The sequence below is a fragment of the Sebastes fasciatus genome, chromosome 21 (assembly GCF_043250625.1).
Source record: "Sebastes fasciatus isolate fSebFas1 chromosome 21, fSebFas1.pri, whole genome shotgun sequence".
In the NCBI taxonomy this organism is placed as follows: domain Eukaryota; kingdom Metazoa; phylum Chordata; class Actinopteri; order Perciformes; family Sebastidae; genus Sebastes; species Sebastes fasciatus.
The window spans coordinates 19,127,116-19,141,717 of NC_133815.1; the positions used below are offsets into that span (position 1 = coordinate 19,127,116).

A 14,602-nucleotide genomic window follows, 5' to 3' on the forward strand; every position below is an offset into this window, starting at 1 on the left:
ACTAGGGTACTTATCATAAATAAATAAAAAATATATATACAAGAATAACAATGATAACAGGCAGAAGAAAGTCCAAATTAATTAATTTTAATCTAATTTTTTATTTGATTATTATTTGAAAATTTATATTACAGTATTTTATTATCTTATTATAATTAGAGACACCATTCTCATGATAACTAACACAAATTTTATTTTATTTTTTTTAAATGCGTCCATATATCAGAGGTGGTTGGTCTTGCAAATACAGATTGCTTTACATTTATTTAAGAAAAGATAAGATAAGATAAGATAAGATATTCCTTTATTAGTCCTGCAGTGGGGAAATTTGCAGTGTACAGCAGCAAAGAGGATAGTGCAAAAAACAAGGAGCATCATAAAAACAAAAAGCAAGATACAACACAGTAAAAAAAAAAAGCAAAAACAAAAGTGAAACAAAATATGAACACTTTAAATAGAAGGAAATGTAAAAAAAAATAGGAACAAATATAAACAAGGGGAAATATTCAAATTATAAATTCATTTGTGCTTTAAGGGTAATGTAATTAAAACAAAATAAAAACAATTTAAAACTGAATATCTCTGTATCGTTCTTTTTTTTACGTCTTTTTTGATACTCCATACACAGGCAAATATCAAGCGTGTCAGTCAAGTGCATATAGTGAGTGGAGGTGGTTGGTCATGCAAATACAGATTGCATTACATTTATTTGTACTTAAAGAGTATGCAATTAAAAACAAAATAAAGAAATAATTTAAAACTGAATATCTTACTATTATTATTATTATTATTATTATTATCATTATTATTATTATTATTATTATTATTATTATTATTATTATTATTATTATTATTATTATCATTATTTTTACATATTTTTTGAAACTCCATACACAGTAAAGCTTTTATTTTGACACTTCTTTACCAGTAGCGCTTCATGAGTCATACAAATACAGATTGCTTTACATTTATTTGTACTTTAAGAGTCTGTAATTAAAACAAAATTAAAAAAAATTATTTAAATCTGAATATCTTATTTTCATTATTATTATTATTATTATTATTATTATTATTATTATTATTATTATTATTATTATCATTATTATTATTATTATTAATTTAATGTCATTATTATTATTACTATTATTATTATTATCGTTATTTTTACGTCTTTTTTTTAATACTCCATACACAGTCAAGCTTTTATTTTGACAATTCTTTACCAGTAGCGCTTCCTGTCGCTCTCTCTGACTTCACCTCGCAGCTCTGAGCTGCAACATCAACAGCAGCCTTCAGTCTAGTAGCTTTACTGCTGCTGCTGCTGTTGCTGCTGCTGTGGATCCTCCAGGGAGCTGACACACAGAGAGAGAGAACCAGGGCCGTGTTTCTGACTGCATGCAGCCGGTTGAAGAGTCTTCCTCCCGGCTGTATCTGAAGGGTGAAGCGGAGGCTCCAGAGTTCCAGAACCGGTGGAGGAGGTGACGCGCTCTGTCGCTGCTTGGCGCAGTCGGTGCGCTGCTCGCTGTCAAACGAGGACAAGCTTAAAAACCGGAATTTACATTATTTATTTATTTTAACGCTGAGGAAGCCTGGCTCGGTTTTACATCTTTTTTTTTTGTTGATCATTTTCCTGGGACATTACATGCCCGAGCCTAGAGCCTTGTCGACGGGGGAAATGCATCGCAGCGGGTGTTTGGCTGCAGGTGGATGGCCAACCTGACGGTCCCGTTCAGCCGACATATATCTAATAATACAGCCGAGCCATGCTTCCAGGAGTCGGCGTGTTCGGCACCAGCCTGACAGCCCGAGTGATCATCCCGCTGCTGAAGAACGAGGGCTTCGCCGTCAAGGCGCTGTGGGGCCGGACGCAGGAGGAGGCGGAGGAGCTGGCCAAGGAGATGAACGTGCCCTTCTACACCAACCGGATCGACGACGTACTGCTGCATCAGGACGTGGATCTGGTCTGCATCAACCTGCCGCCGCCTCTGACCAGGCAGATCGCAGTCAAAACACTGGGTGAGTGCTGGATTGATGCTGCTGCTGCTGCTGCTGGGTGGGATGGATGCTGCGGCCCTGGGGTGGTGGGGGTGGAGGATGGAGGGTGATACCTTCATATGTCAACTTTGTGGGTTTATCATCCAGCAGTGAGGTTGGAGTGTAGTTAGCCTATATAAGTGGAGGCTGGGGATGAACACCATCACCCCCTCCTTTATTGATGGAGCTGCCCTCTTGGCTGACCTTATTAAGGTGGAGGAGTCAGGAGTGCAGTGCTCTTGAGCAAGGCCCTGGACTTGTCTCCATCCAGGTGCAGCAGTGTGGTGTGCAGTAGCTGTAGAGTTAAGAATATATCATTCACATCATGAGCACAGGATTTAAAATGTGACCTCCTCTGACAGGATGCAGTTTAGCACTGACACATGAAGGTGGAGGGTGGAGGGTGGGTGGAGAGCTGACAGACAGGACACCGGGCCACTGATACCTATTATGTCAACTTTGTGGGTTTATTGTCCAGCAGTGAGGTTCATTCATTCATTCATTCATTCATGGTTTATTTAATAGGGACCAATACAATGTACGTTGACAACTTAAAAACAGCTATCTGATGCCAGTATCACAGTGCTTATAGATAGGATGCTAATTTGCAACACATGTCCCTAGAAGGGCTTTTTTTTTGTGAAAATAAGAGATTAAAACAGGAATGGGTACATGAAAAAATAAATAAATACAATAGAGCACACATTTAAAACATTACATGTAAAAACTATAGACATGAGTACAGGTTTGTGGCTGAATTAAACAGGATTTGGTTGCTCTCTTAAAGCTGGTGAAGTTTGCAGCAGATTTTAAGTGATCAGGTAGCAAGTTCCAAGACTTCGCTCCTTTCACAGAAAAAGCTGTCTGAGCAAAAGATGTTCTGCAGAATTGAACAATTGCCACCTGGGGTGTAGTTGGAGTGTAGTTAGCCTATAGGTGGGAGCTGGGGATGAACACCATCACCCCACTCCTTTATTGATGGAGCTGCCCTCTTGGCTGACTTATGTGAGGCTGCTGCTGACTGACCTTATTAAGGTGGGAGTCAGGATTGCAGTGCTCTTGAGCAAGGCCCTGGACTTGTCTTCATGTGCAGTATAGCTGTAGAGTAGAGGTAAGAATATGTCATTCACTCCATGAGATTTAAAATGTGACCTCTGACAGGATGCAGTTTAGCATTTGACACATGCCCCCCCCTCCTCCTGTGTGACGCTGATGTATTGTATTAATAGAGGCCTGCTTGTCTTCAGTATTGCTACTAAAGGAAACAAACCCACAGCAGTACTGGATGTGGGTTTTAGGGGACTCCCCTCTAAAACAAAGCCCTTGGTTAAACACTGAACTTAACCTGCGTTAGTGAAACTGGCAGACACAGAGAGGAGAGGCCTGAAAGCAGCGAAAAAGAGAGACACACACACAAAGAGAGGTTGTTCTAGTTTCAATCTGGAGCAACGCAGCTTATTTTGGGGATCGCAATTCGGGAGCTGCTGTGAAAGAATGGAGGCTAGAGGAGGGCTAGTGAGCTGTGTACTCCACACAGGCTTTATTTACCCCGCCGTTTGGCAGCAGAGCTGTGAGCTGGCAGTGAGCTCTAATAGGTCAGGTTTGTGACTGAGAAACAAATGAGTCCAAAGATGCTTAGCGTTCGTTGGATGAACTGGATTATATCTGGAAGAAACACATATTGGATCTTAGCTGCAAAATTGTTTGCAGGGGGGAGTACATCAGGGCTGCAAGTAGTGATGATTCATCTGAGAATTTTTTTACCATTAATCAATCATACGTTTGTAAAAACGCAAACTCCATCTGCTGGTGAAGCTCATGCGATACAGCGGTCAAATGGTGTTTCCAAGGTCAAGAGCAAACTTTGAAGCTCAGTAATAGATTCACATTGCAGCCACAGCATCTGTATTGCAACAGCTAAAAACCTGAATACTCCAAATATCTGAAAAATACATGTGCACCCGATTAGACTGTTATCAGGCCATTAAACAGGCGTTATCAGTCGCTATAAGCACCATAGATGTGGGTCAATGGGGGCCTACTGCGCCTACTATGTTGTAAAAGTTAAAAGCAACACGTTCTAACATCTTGTAAAACTGAATGAAATTGAGCAAAATCAAAAAGGTTTCTTTAGGTTTAGGCAATAAAACTACAACTTCTTACGGTTTAGGCAATAAAACTACAACTTCTTTAGGTTTCAGCTACAAAACAACAACTTCTTTAGGTTTATACAACAAAACTAAAACTTCTTTAGGTTTAGGCACCAAACTATACCTTCTTGGTTAAGTTTAGGGAAAAACATTGTGGTTTGGGTTAAAATAACTACACATTGTTTGTTTTACACGTGATGCGTACTCTGGTCTCCTGGGTGAAAACCCTGTGTTTTGTTTCCCATCTATTGTCCCTGACCTCAACTCCATATGGAGTTTCACACACACATTTTTACCATTAATCAATTATACGTTTGTAAAACACAATTTCCCAGAGCCCAATGTTGAGCATCTGCTGGGGAAGCTCATGTGATACGACTGTCAAATGCTGTTTCCAAGGTCAAGAGCAAACTTTGAAGCTCAGTAATAGATTCACATTGCAGCCGCAGCATCTGTATTGCAACAGCTAAAAACCTGAATACTCCAAATATCTGAAAAATACATGTGCACCCGATTACACTGTTATCAGGCCATTAAATAGGCGTTATCAGTCGCTATAAGCACAATAGATGTGGGTCAATGGGGGCCTACTGCGCCTACTATGTTGTAAAAGTTAAAAGCAACACGTTCTAACATCTTGTAAAACTGAATGAAATTGAGCAAAATCAAAAAGGTTTCTTTAGGTTTAGGCAATAAAACTACAACTTCTTTAAGTTTAGGTATTAAAACTACAACTTCTTTAGGTTTAGGTAATAAAACTACAACTTCTTACGGTTTAGGCAATAAAACTACAACTTCTTTAGGTTTCAGCTACAAAACAACAACTTCTTTAGGTTTATACAACAAAACTAAAACTTCTTTAGGTTTAGGCACCAAACTATACCTTCTTGGTTAAGTTTAGGGAAAAACATTGTGGTTTGGGTTAAAATAACTACACATTGTTTGTTTTACACGTGATGCGTACTCTGGTATCCTGGGTGAAAACCCTGTGTTTTGTGTCCCATCTATTGTCCCTGACCTCAACTCCATATGGAGTTTCACACACACATTTTTACCATTAATCAATTATACGTTTGTAAAACACAATTTCCCAGAGCCCAACGTTAAACATCTGCTGGTGAAGCTCATGTGATACGACTGTCAAATGCTGTTTCCAAGGTCAAGAGCAAACTTTGAAGCTCAGTAATAGATTCTCATAGCAGCAAAAACAGCTAAAAAACCTGAATACTGTGTGTATATGAACAGACGTAATCCTGATACATCACATTTTCATGAGAGATCCTGTTGTAGTGAGAACATTCTATTGACACTGACAACACCCCGGGGTTATTCTGCACCGTTTATCCTGTCATATACAGCAAGGACCTACAGAGACTACGATCCGAACAAGTGACGGGTTAAATGACTGTGTGCTTCTAATGAGTGAGGATACAGAAGTGATGCTGCTCTTGTCAATTTCCATCACGTCAATCAATCATCACACTTTGTGGGGAGCATGTGTGACCTGACAGCGACAGGAGAGCCTGCATTTAGCACTATCTCTAGATGTGTGAGGGGCTGAGCTGTGTGAGTGTGATCTGCAGAGGGACTCATATGGAACAGGTCTTGTGACTGGACACCAGACTTTTTGACTTGTGATGTTTTTGATTGTCATAAATTGCGAGTTTCAAAGGGTCACATGCATCTGCAGGCATGACATGGTTGGATTGGGTGTATTTCTAAAGGGCTGTTCCACATATTAGCATGGTTGAGAATAGGGCTGGGATGATTCACCTATCTACGGATTCGATACTGTCACGATATTTGGGTGCTGATTCAATATGTATTGCGATTCTACAAGTATTGCGTGTCGATATTGCGATTTATTGCGATTTTTTTGGTAGCTTTTTTAACACAAGACCATGGGAAAAAGTTGAATCATACACTTCTCGGGGACTTTTACTTTGGAAAATATCTAAATTAATACAGTAAGAATGTTTGATTTTCAGAATGTATGTAGTCATAGATGTCCTGAAGTCAAATATATCAGTTATGGTCAGGCATTATTTATTACATTTTTTCCAGCAACCCAAAAATATAAAGAATTAAAGACATTTCCCTCACAAATTAGTGGTATTTTCTTTTTAATTTATAAGGGAAATGTAATGTTTTATACTTCTGGTGTATATAATTCAATCAATCTTATTTCCATATATGTATTTTCTATTATAGTTCATTTTGTTAACACCTTTTTGGAAAACCGGACATAGTCACACGTGTATTACTTCCTCTAACTTCTCCAAGTCTGTCTCTAGCTCTCCCGTCAGCTCTGTTCTCTTTATACATCCATGGTCAGTTTCATCGGAGCCGTTTGAATGCATTTAACACAAATGTCAGTATATGGGTGCTCTGCAGTTGTAGCGTCGGACCATTTGACCACGGAGATGAGAGTGACTGCCGGCTCGACCGAACGTTACCGCTATACGCTAACGTTTCCTGTCCGTGACAGAGTTAACATGCAGCTTTAGCTGTGATGTCTAGCTCTGCTTTTCCTGTCAAAGTGTGAAACCCAAAGTGTTTCAATACTTTACATTATGTGTAGTGTTTACCACATTTGATTTAACATGGGAGGGTTCAGGTCGTATCCACGTTGACCCTCCGCCGTTTTCTACTTCCTTGTTTCGGCTCGCGGCGGTTTGTTTTGGTTGACGGATACGGAACGGATATGACGGCACGTTACTCAGACTTGTGCAACAATAAAAGCGGTAACTTCCTTCAACCTCCGTGTAGACTCAAATGAAGCAAATATATCGATTCTGGCATTAAAAAAATGGATTTCAAAATTGTAAAAAAAAAAAAATCGGTATACATCGGTGAATCAATTTTTTTTACCACCCCTACTTGAGAAAGTGTCCGTAAAGTAGCCTGTGACTCCCTAATGTAAACGTGTAACTTGTGCCCCGGCATCCCAGCATCAAGATAAGCCCTCTGTGGCTCCATTCATTCTCACACTGCTGCTACTGTTTGCTCGTTGGCTTCAGAGGCAGCGTTGAGTTAACAAGAGGGGACGGGCCTGAGGTACAGTAGAGAGCGTTTGTTTACACCATGACCACACTAATGTCAATATATACTGTACATGCACACGCTAAATCATAGGCCGCATTAACACATGCAATCTCAGACAGGAAGTCAATCTTCATCCCCGTCTACATTCATGCATGTGTCAGACAGTGCTCGGGAAGTCCTGTATGAAAGTTGCACAAGCCAGCTGATCCTGAGCCAGAATCACTAACCGGCGTCCCAGTGAACTTGATTCAACCTGCACACCAGACGCCCGCCGAAGACATGTCAGTGACCATTCTTTCTCTCTTTCCTCCGGAGATCATTTCCTCACGGCTTCATTGTGTTCCTTCCCCACCGGTACCGCCTGGTCCTGTTTGATGACAAACACATAAAACAGTGTTTGCAAATTCTGTTGAACCTGGTTTGAATTATAAGACCAAGTCAGAGTTGCATTTTAGTGTGTATCAGTTGGGCTATTTTATTGGGCCATAGTGACTTTATTGTTGTCAGTATTTATATAAACAAATATAATGTTAATATATTTATAATGTGCTGCACCAATATAATCATGTATCATGTAACTAATTATTATTTTCAATATAAAATGATAGAAAAAAGTGAAATCACAGCTCAAATTGATGTCTTATAAATTACTTGTTTTGTCTGACCAACAGAAAACTCGAAGATGTTAAATTTTCAATGATATAAAATAGAGAAAAGTAACAAATCCTCACATTGTAGAAGCTGGAAGCAGAGAATCTTTGGCATTTTTGCTTGATAAACGACCTAAACGATTAATCGACTAATCGTCTCAGTGGTATAGATAGATAAATAGATAGATAGATAAATACACTGACACACTGACAGCTGTTGTTGCCTGTTGGGCTGCAGTTTCCCATGTTATGATTTGAGCATATTTTTATGCTAAATGCAGTACCTGTGAGGGTTTCTGGACAATATTTGTCATTGTTTTGTGTTGTTAATAGATTTACAATAATAAATATATACATACATTTGCATAAAGCAGCATATTTACCCACTCATGTTGATAAGAGTATTAAATACTTGACCAATCTCCCTTTTAAGATACATTTAGAACAGATACGAAATGTATGATTTAATTTGCGATTAATCGCAATTAACTATGGACAATCATGCGATTACTCGCGTTTAAATATTTGAATCGACTGACAGCCCTAATATACACACATTTCTGTGGACATATTTAATAAACACACAAAATATTACATTTTTGGTGTAATTATCTTTAGTATATTTATCGTCACAATAACCAATAAACTACCAGCTATGACAAAAAGTATGGAGAACCACTGCTGCTAAAAATACAATGGCAAAGAAATGAGCAAAGATGTTAGCTAGTATTTGATATACCAAATATACTGTATATTTGTCATTGTCCAATGAAAATGTATTTTAACGTGTTCCTTTATGGGTCCACTTCTTAAGATAAATAAACCAGTATAATGTGAAACATGCATTGTCAGACAGGAAGCTGAAAACACGGCTGTTGGTCCGCGCTCATGAATATTTAAATTGTCAATGCTTTGGAGATACATACAACGACAAAAGTCTAATAAAGCCGTTGTATAGAAAGTAGACGCATAGTATTGTGAAATAACAGTCATATGTTTTAGTATCATCAGATAATCTCCATAAAAACTCCAGTCAAAACTGTCAGTGTATTGCATCACTATAATACTTTGACGCCTTCAGGGAAGGATTAGTCAGTCAGTGAGTGGTCAGAAAGCAGCCGCCAGCTGCGTGACAACGCACAACTGACTTCCTCTTGTGACAGGGCGTGAGCTGATAGTAACCTAGATACCACTGAGATAAGTTGATAAGTGACATCAGACTTCTTCAGCAGAGGAATGTGAACGTTGAAGACATTTCACTAGTTTATTGTCTGCCTTAATTAGTCTTTTATTCTATTATGCTCATTTTACATAGAGCTCCCTGCAGGGTTTATGATGAATATATGTCCTTCCTTGAACTCAGTGCTATATGCAACCGTCTCAGGTCATTTGGGATGTCCTTGTGTTCACCAGCCATTATAACAAAAAAGTCAAAATCATTGCACAAAATAAAATAAGCTGACTAAAAGGAGGCATGTGATATAGAATGAACGTTAACCACAGGGACTTGAGCGATGAGGAAAATGGAAAAACACCGGTGCGAGTCAACAACATGCTCCGCGTGTCGGTCAGGTTTTACCAGAGTAGGATCGTCGTCCCCTCGATCCAGCGAACCAGTCGGTCTGGTTGAGCCTCGTCTCTCCTTCCATAGGGATCGCTTTCACTTTGTTTCCCCTCCTTTCTTTTCTCTTTCTTACTACGGTGGCATTCCTGAGGCGTCTGATGTCACTCAGGCTTTCGCGGTGTGTTGTTGAAGGCACAGGGAAACCACACACTGTCTGGTGTGAGCCTGAAGGATTTCTTGGCCACCAGCTTGTGAAAGTGTGATTCTTAAACCAGAAGAGAGATTGAAGCGTCTTTTGGTCTGTTTGAATACATTAGCATATCCAACATACCGCAGGCTGAGGAATTCAGACTGGCTGCTGTCTGTGTCGGCGCTTTACATAAGATACATTTTAGTACGGCAGGTTGTACGTTTATCAGTAGAATGATTTCTTATCTATGTTTTAGATCTCTTAAAGGCAGTAGCTCTTTAAAGGTGCTCTATATGATATCCAGAGCGTTAATACAGCAGCAGATATAGAGGAGTAATGTCTACCTGAGCAGAGAATGAAGTCACTCTCCCTCTGTGTGTGTTGTAATCATAGTATATAAGAAGTGGACGTAGTCGTAGTGACGTCACCCATTGGTTCGGCATTTTGGCCTTCGCCATCTTGGTTTTTGGCCGACGGCATCTTGGTTTTTAGCCGTCGCCAACTTGTTTTTTGGCCTTCACCATCTTGGTTTTTGGTCCACTTTCTAGCTTTTTTTTACAGAGCTTTCAACCACACCTTATAGTCTTCCTCAGTGGAAGGAGTTGGATTTGTTGTCATAATGGAATTGTAATTTTCATCACATTTGTCACAGAGGCAGCTCATCTGTTCAACTTCATCTGCTGAGGAAGACCATGAGATATGCCTGAAAGCTCTGGAAAAAGCTAGTAAATTGACCTTTTGTCATTTTTTCCCCCTTTGTTTTGGTAGAAAATAAAGTGTATTTTGCCAAAAACTATGTTCCGAATAAATAAAAATGATTACATCTCTAAACTATTGTCATTTCTGTTTAGGGCTGTAACTAATGATTATTAATCGATTAATCTCGGGATTATTTTCTCAATCAATTTAATATTGAATCTATAATCTGAAAACAGTGATAGATGATCAAAGCGATGTCCTTGAAATTGCTTGTTGTGTATGACCAAAATCCTCCAAAACACAGAAAATTAAAAATATTCAGTTTAGCAGTGCCATCACTTTGTAATTTGTGCTTTTATTGTGGTAAATTGTCATCCTATTGCTCCTGCTGGGTGTGGTCAGGGCAGCAGCTTGTGTGTATGTGGGCCGGATGCTGAGGGGGATTCTGAGAGCTGAACTGAAACGTTACACTAGCGTAAACTTTCAGGTGCACTTTCTATCCCTTTGTGCAGTTTTGCTTTGACTTATGAAGGAGGAAGTGGTGGGAGAGGAGCCCCCCCTCCAGCTCAGCTCTGTGTGACCGTGGAGAGCTTTGCAGTGATGAGTAACAGGCGTGGAAGTGTGTCTTTTTATAACGGCACTTCATGACGTTTGTGTAAAATCCCCATCATCTCTCTGTTCCATAATTCATCAGATTGTGAAACGGAACAAATTCTGTCATAACATCACGTATGAATGTAACACAAACCACAAGGGAGGTGAAAAGGCCAAGCAGCACTACATACTGCAATAATGACTGATATCACATGACTACTGAATAGGAAACTGACTCAAACCTTTTTTAAAGTATATATCCAGAATGAATATGATCTCTTGTCTCTCGTCATATCAGTGATAGACGCTATCAGGTATCAGGTCAGTGTGTGCTGAGCCGACTGGACCAGACCGTTCTATCTAATAATAGCATCTAATACTCATCCCACTCTAATAATATTTTGAATCACGGTAGATGAGCAGTTTGATTAATTATCCGTCCTCCATTGCCTCATACATTTTCCACATGTACCCTTAAAGCTGCACTAACCAATATTTTTATATGGATCAAATGACCAATACCTGATTTCGTTACGGCGCCTGGCGTTCTGAATCTCAAAGGATAGGTCCATAATTTTTGTTTTTTTTAGGTGTTTTACATCATTCTGTAGCTTCCCAGTTGTATTCCTCATGCATTCAAATCCAAATTTGGTCAAAGAATGTATGTTTTAGCGTCAAAATGCTATTTTCCCAAGCCCCTCTAAAAATGTTTTCCCACGTGACCTGACGCAGGTTTCTGCAAGATGACGCTGCTACATGTACAGTATATATACACACACATATATATATATATATATATATATATATACAAATCCTTATAGTCAGTGTATTGATGTTACATACAGTAACTTAGCTGGCACGCTCCCAGTTTGGAGAAGCAGACAGGAGTACCGGAACGGAAGCTTGTTGTTCTGCCAGGTAAAATGACTGTTTTTGTGAATGGAGTCTGGTCTGATGGCTTTGAAGAGAGTGAAAAGGGCTGTCTGAGGGCGAGGTAAAGCGTTGAAAATATTCTAAATATAGCGTACACTTAAACTGATATTGATTTTTTTTTCCGGTGGCTACTGCTGCTCTCATCCTCAGCCGCTTTACCTCGCTGTCAGACAGCCCTTTCCAACTGGAAACTGAAGCCATTATATTGCTCTCTTCAGAGCCACAAGACTCCATTCACAAAAACAGCAATTTGACCTCGCAGAACACGGGAGTGTACATACAACCCCACTAAAATCAATAAAAATCCAAACTAATCCTTTCAGTTATTTTCAAACTTAGCACAGCTGCAGCACAATAGGATATTATTTCACAAATTACTTGGTTACAAACTTTGTCATTTCTCTCAAAAGAATTGAATTGAATGAAAGTAGTGCCCGTTTCAATTAAGAAGAAGCTGAGTAAATGGATTAAGATGTCAGATGCTATGAGGTTGATTCATGGCAGGCCTTTCTTAGATAGTTTATCTTGACAGCTGGGCTGTCGTGGAAACTTTAAATTAGGTTATTGTGACACCCATGTATTTTTACCTCCACCCTGATGATTATCTCCTGTGATGAACTGTCACATGTCCACACAGGGTGAGCCATCCCTAGCACACTGACCTTAGGTGTTATTTAGATGGATTTATATCTGTATATACTAAGTATTAGTGATTTATTAAGGTGTCTCTGGGTGAGAGTAAACAGAACGAATGGTGGCGATGGTTCATCCGTGTTGTGATGAGCTCTAAGACACCTGCTCTGAAGGGCCACCCAAAGGCAAAGAGCTATTTATAACCTGACTGCAAAGGGCACACAGGCGTCATCATAAATACATGTTCCCACCACTGATGCTCTTATGCAACTGCACTTCCGACCGGTGATGAGCTCTTTGGCAGCCCACTCAACTTTGTTTAAAGGGCTAGTGGACCCCAAATGTACCTACAGAAACCTGCTAGAGGTTCAGCACGTCATACTGTAGCCAGCTGTTTCTCACATCACATATTCTTCGTTTCAAGTACATTATTTGACAAATTAAATGGACATTCACAGTTTTTGCAAGTAAAATTGAAATTCTCCTCACTTTTTGTTTAACAAAAATATAAACTATAATGATACAGCTATTTTCCCATTTTTTTTGAAAGATGATAAAACCATTTTTGGACATATTTGTGGAAACAACGGCAAAGCTTGAAGTCTCACGGTAGGTGTTGGCATGGTGTTTCTCATGGCAGCATGTGACAATAGGCAAGAAACTGCTAGGCTATTTATGCCCTTTTTAACTTTTGGAAAAGCAGTTTCTTCTCCACTTATGAAGCACAGACTATTTCTATTTTCTTCTTCTATACGTACAGCTTTAAAAGTACAGTGTGTAGGCACACTTGCCAACCCTCCCAATTTTCCAGAGGGACTCGCTTTTTTCATTGCCCTCCCCCCAGTTTCCTCCCGGGGTCAAAATTCTTCCGTATTTCTCCCAATTTATGACACATTTTCACACATTTTTTTTTTTTCCTTTTCCTTATCTCGGCATTGTCCTGCATGTATAAGCCCTACTGTTTCCTCCCGGATGACAATACAGCTACACCTAATGTCATTTCCTGGGGGGAAGAGATGCTCACGATGGTCAACGTGTAGCGCCCAAAGTTGGGCTTTGTTTGATGCACTGAAAAGCCGTCGTGGCGTTGGAAATAATGGGTTTCAGATCGCAGTGGTGCAGTTGTTACATTTTGTCTGAAAGGGCCTTCAGTGAGGGAGAGATGGAGAAAGAAATGGAGAGTACTAACAGAAAGGAATACTCAAGCAGGAGCAAAAAATGAATAGAATAAAAATGGCCAGAGGGGCAAATTATTCAGTTTTCTTTTCTGAGAATTAAAAGTAAAATCAAAAGTAGGCCTATTTAACATAAAAATGCTGTTGCAGTGTACTTATTATTTTGTTATTTTCATTCTTTAAAAGTCTCCAGAATGCAGGAAACAAAGTCTCTGAAACTATTTTTTTTGCATGTGTGTGAGTAGGATTTGGTGGCATCTAGTGGCGTCGTTGCAGATTGCAACCAGCTGAGTATTCCTCCGCTCGCTCCTCCCTTTCCAAGACGGCGGTAACGTGAGCCGCTGAGTGCAAAACCGTGGTAACACCGTTCACCTCGCTCAGAGGCCGTCCTTACCATAATAACACTACTTTAGGATCAACGGAAGTCAGACGGCGTATGGCGGTACCATTTTTTTACACTCTGCGGCTCACGTTACCGCAGTTCCATAAGCGTGTCGGAGAATTACGGTGGCCTTTGGGTATGATGGTGTAGATATGAAGGACTCATTCTAAGCTAAGGTGATTATACACTAATGAAATCATAGTTATGAATAATATAGTCCATCCTTGCCAATAGATCCCCCGAATTGTTACACACTGTCCCTTTAAAATCTACCTACAATTAAAATTTGATTTGTCCAACTTAAAGTAACCAGGCTTGAGAAGACTTTCCAGACCAGACAGAGAGGCTGCATCAGCTTTTTCTTTAGTGCGACTTCCCCTGTATTCATCAGTCTGATGGATTAGGGTCTTTGGGTCGAGCAGTGTTTCCGAGCGGGTCTGGAGACGGATCAACGGACGGAGTCAGCCAAGAGAATGCCACAGATAGAGAGGTACGCTGCCATTCCCAGGCCTTCTCTCTCAGTGTCGCCGCTTGTGTGTTTTTTTCACCACCA

General features: G+C 39.8%; 1 protein-coding gene across 1 annotated transcript in view; it reads left to right on the forward strand.

Moving 5' to 3' along the window:
- Positions 1–1,240: 1,240 nt before the first annotated feature.
- Positions 1,241–14,602, forward strand: part of gfod1 (glucose-fructose oxidoreductase domain containing 1) — a 35,549-nt gene continuing 22,187 nt past the window's right edge. The window contains exon 1 of the mRNA XM_074621287.1: positions 1,241–2,016. Coding sequence (XP_074477388.1) covers positions 1,764–2,016 — 253 coding nt within the window. The 5' untranslated portion in view covers positions 1,241–1,763. The remainder of the gene's footprint in view (positions 2,017–14,602) is intronic.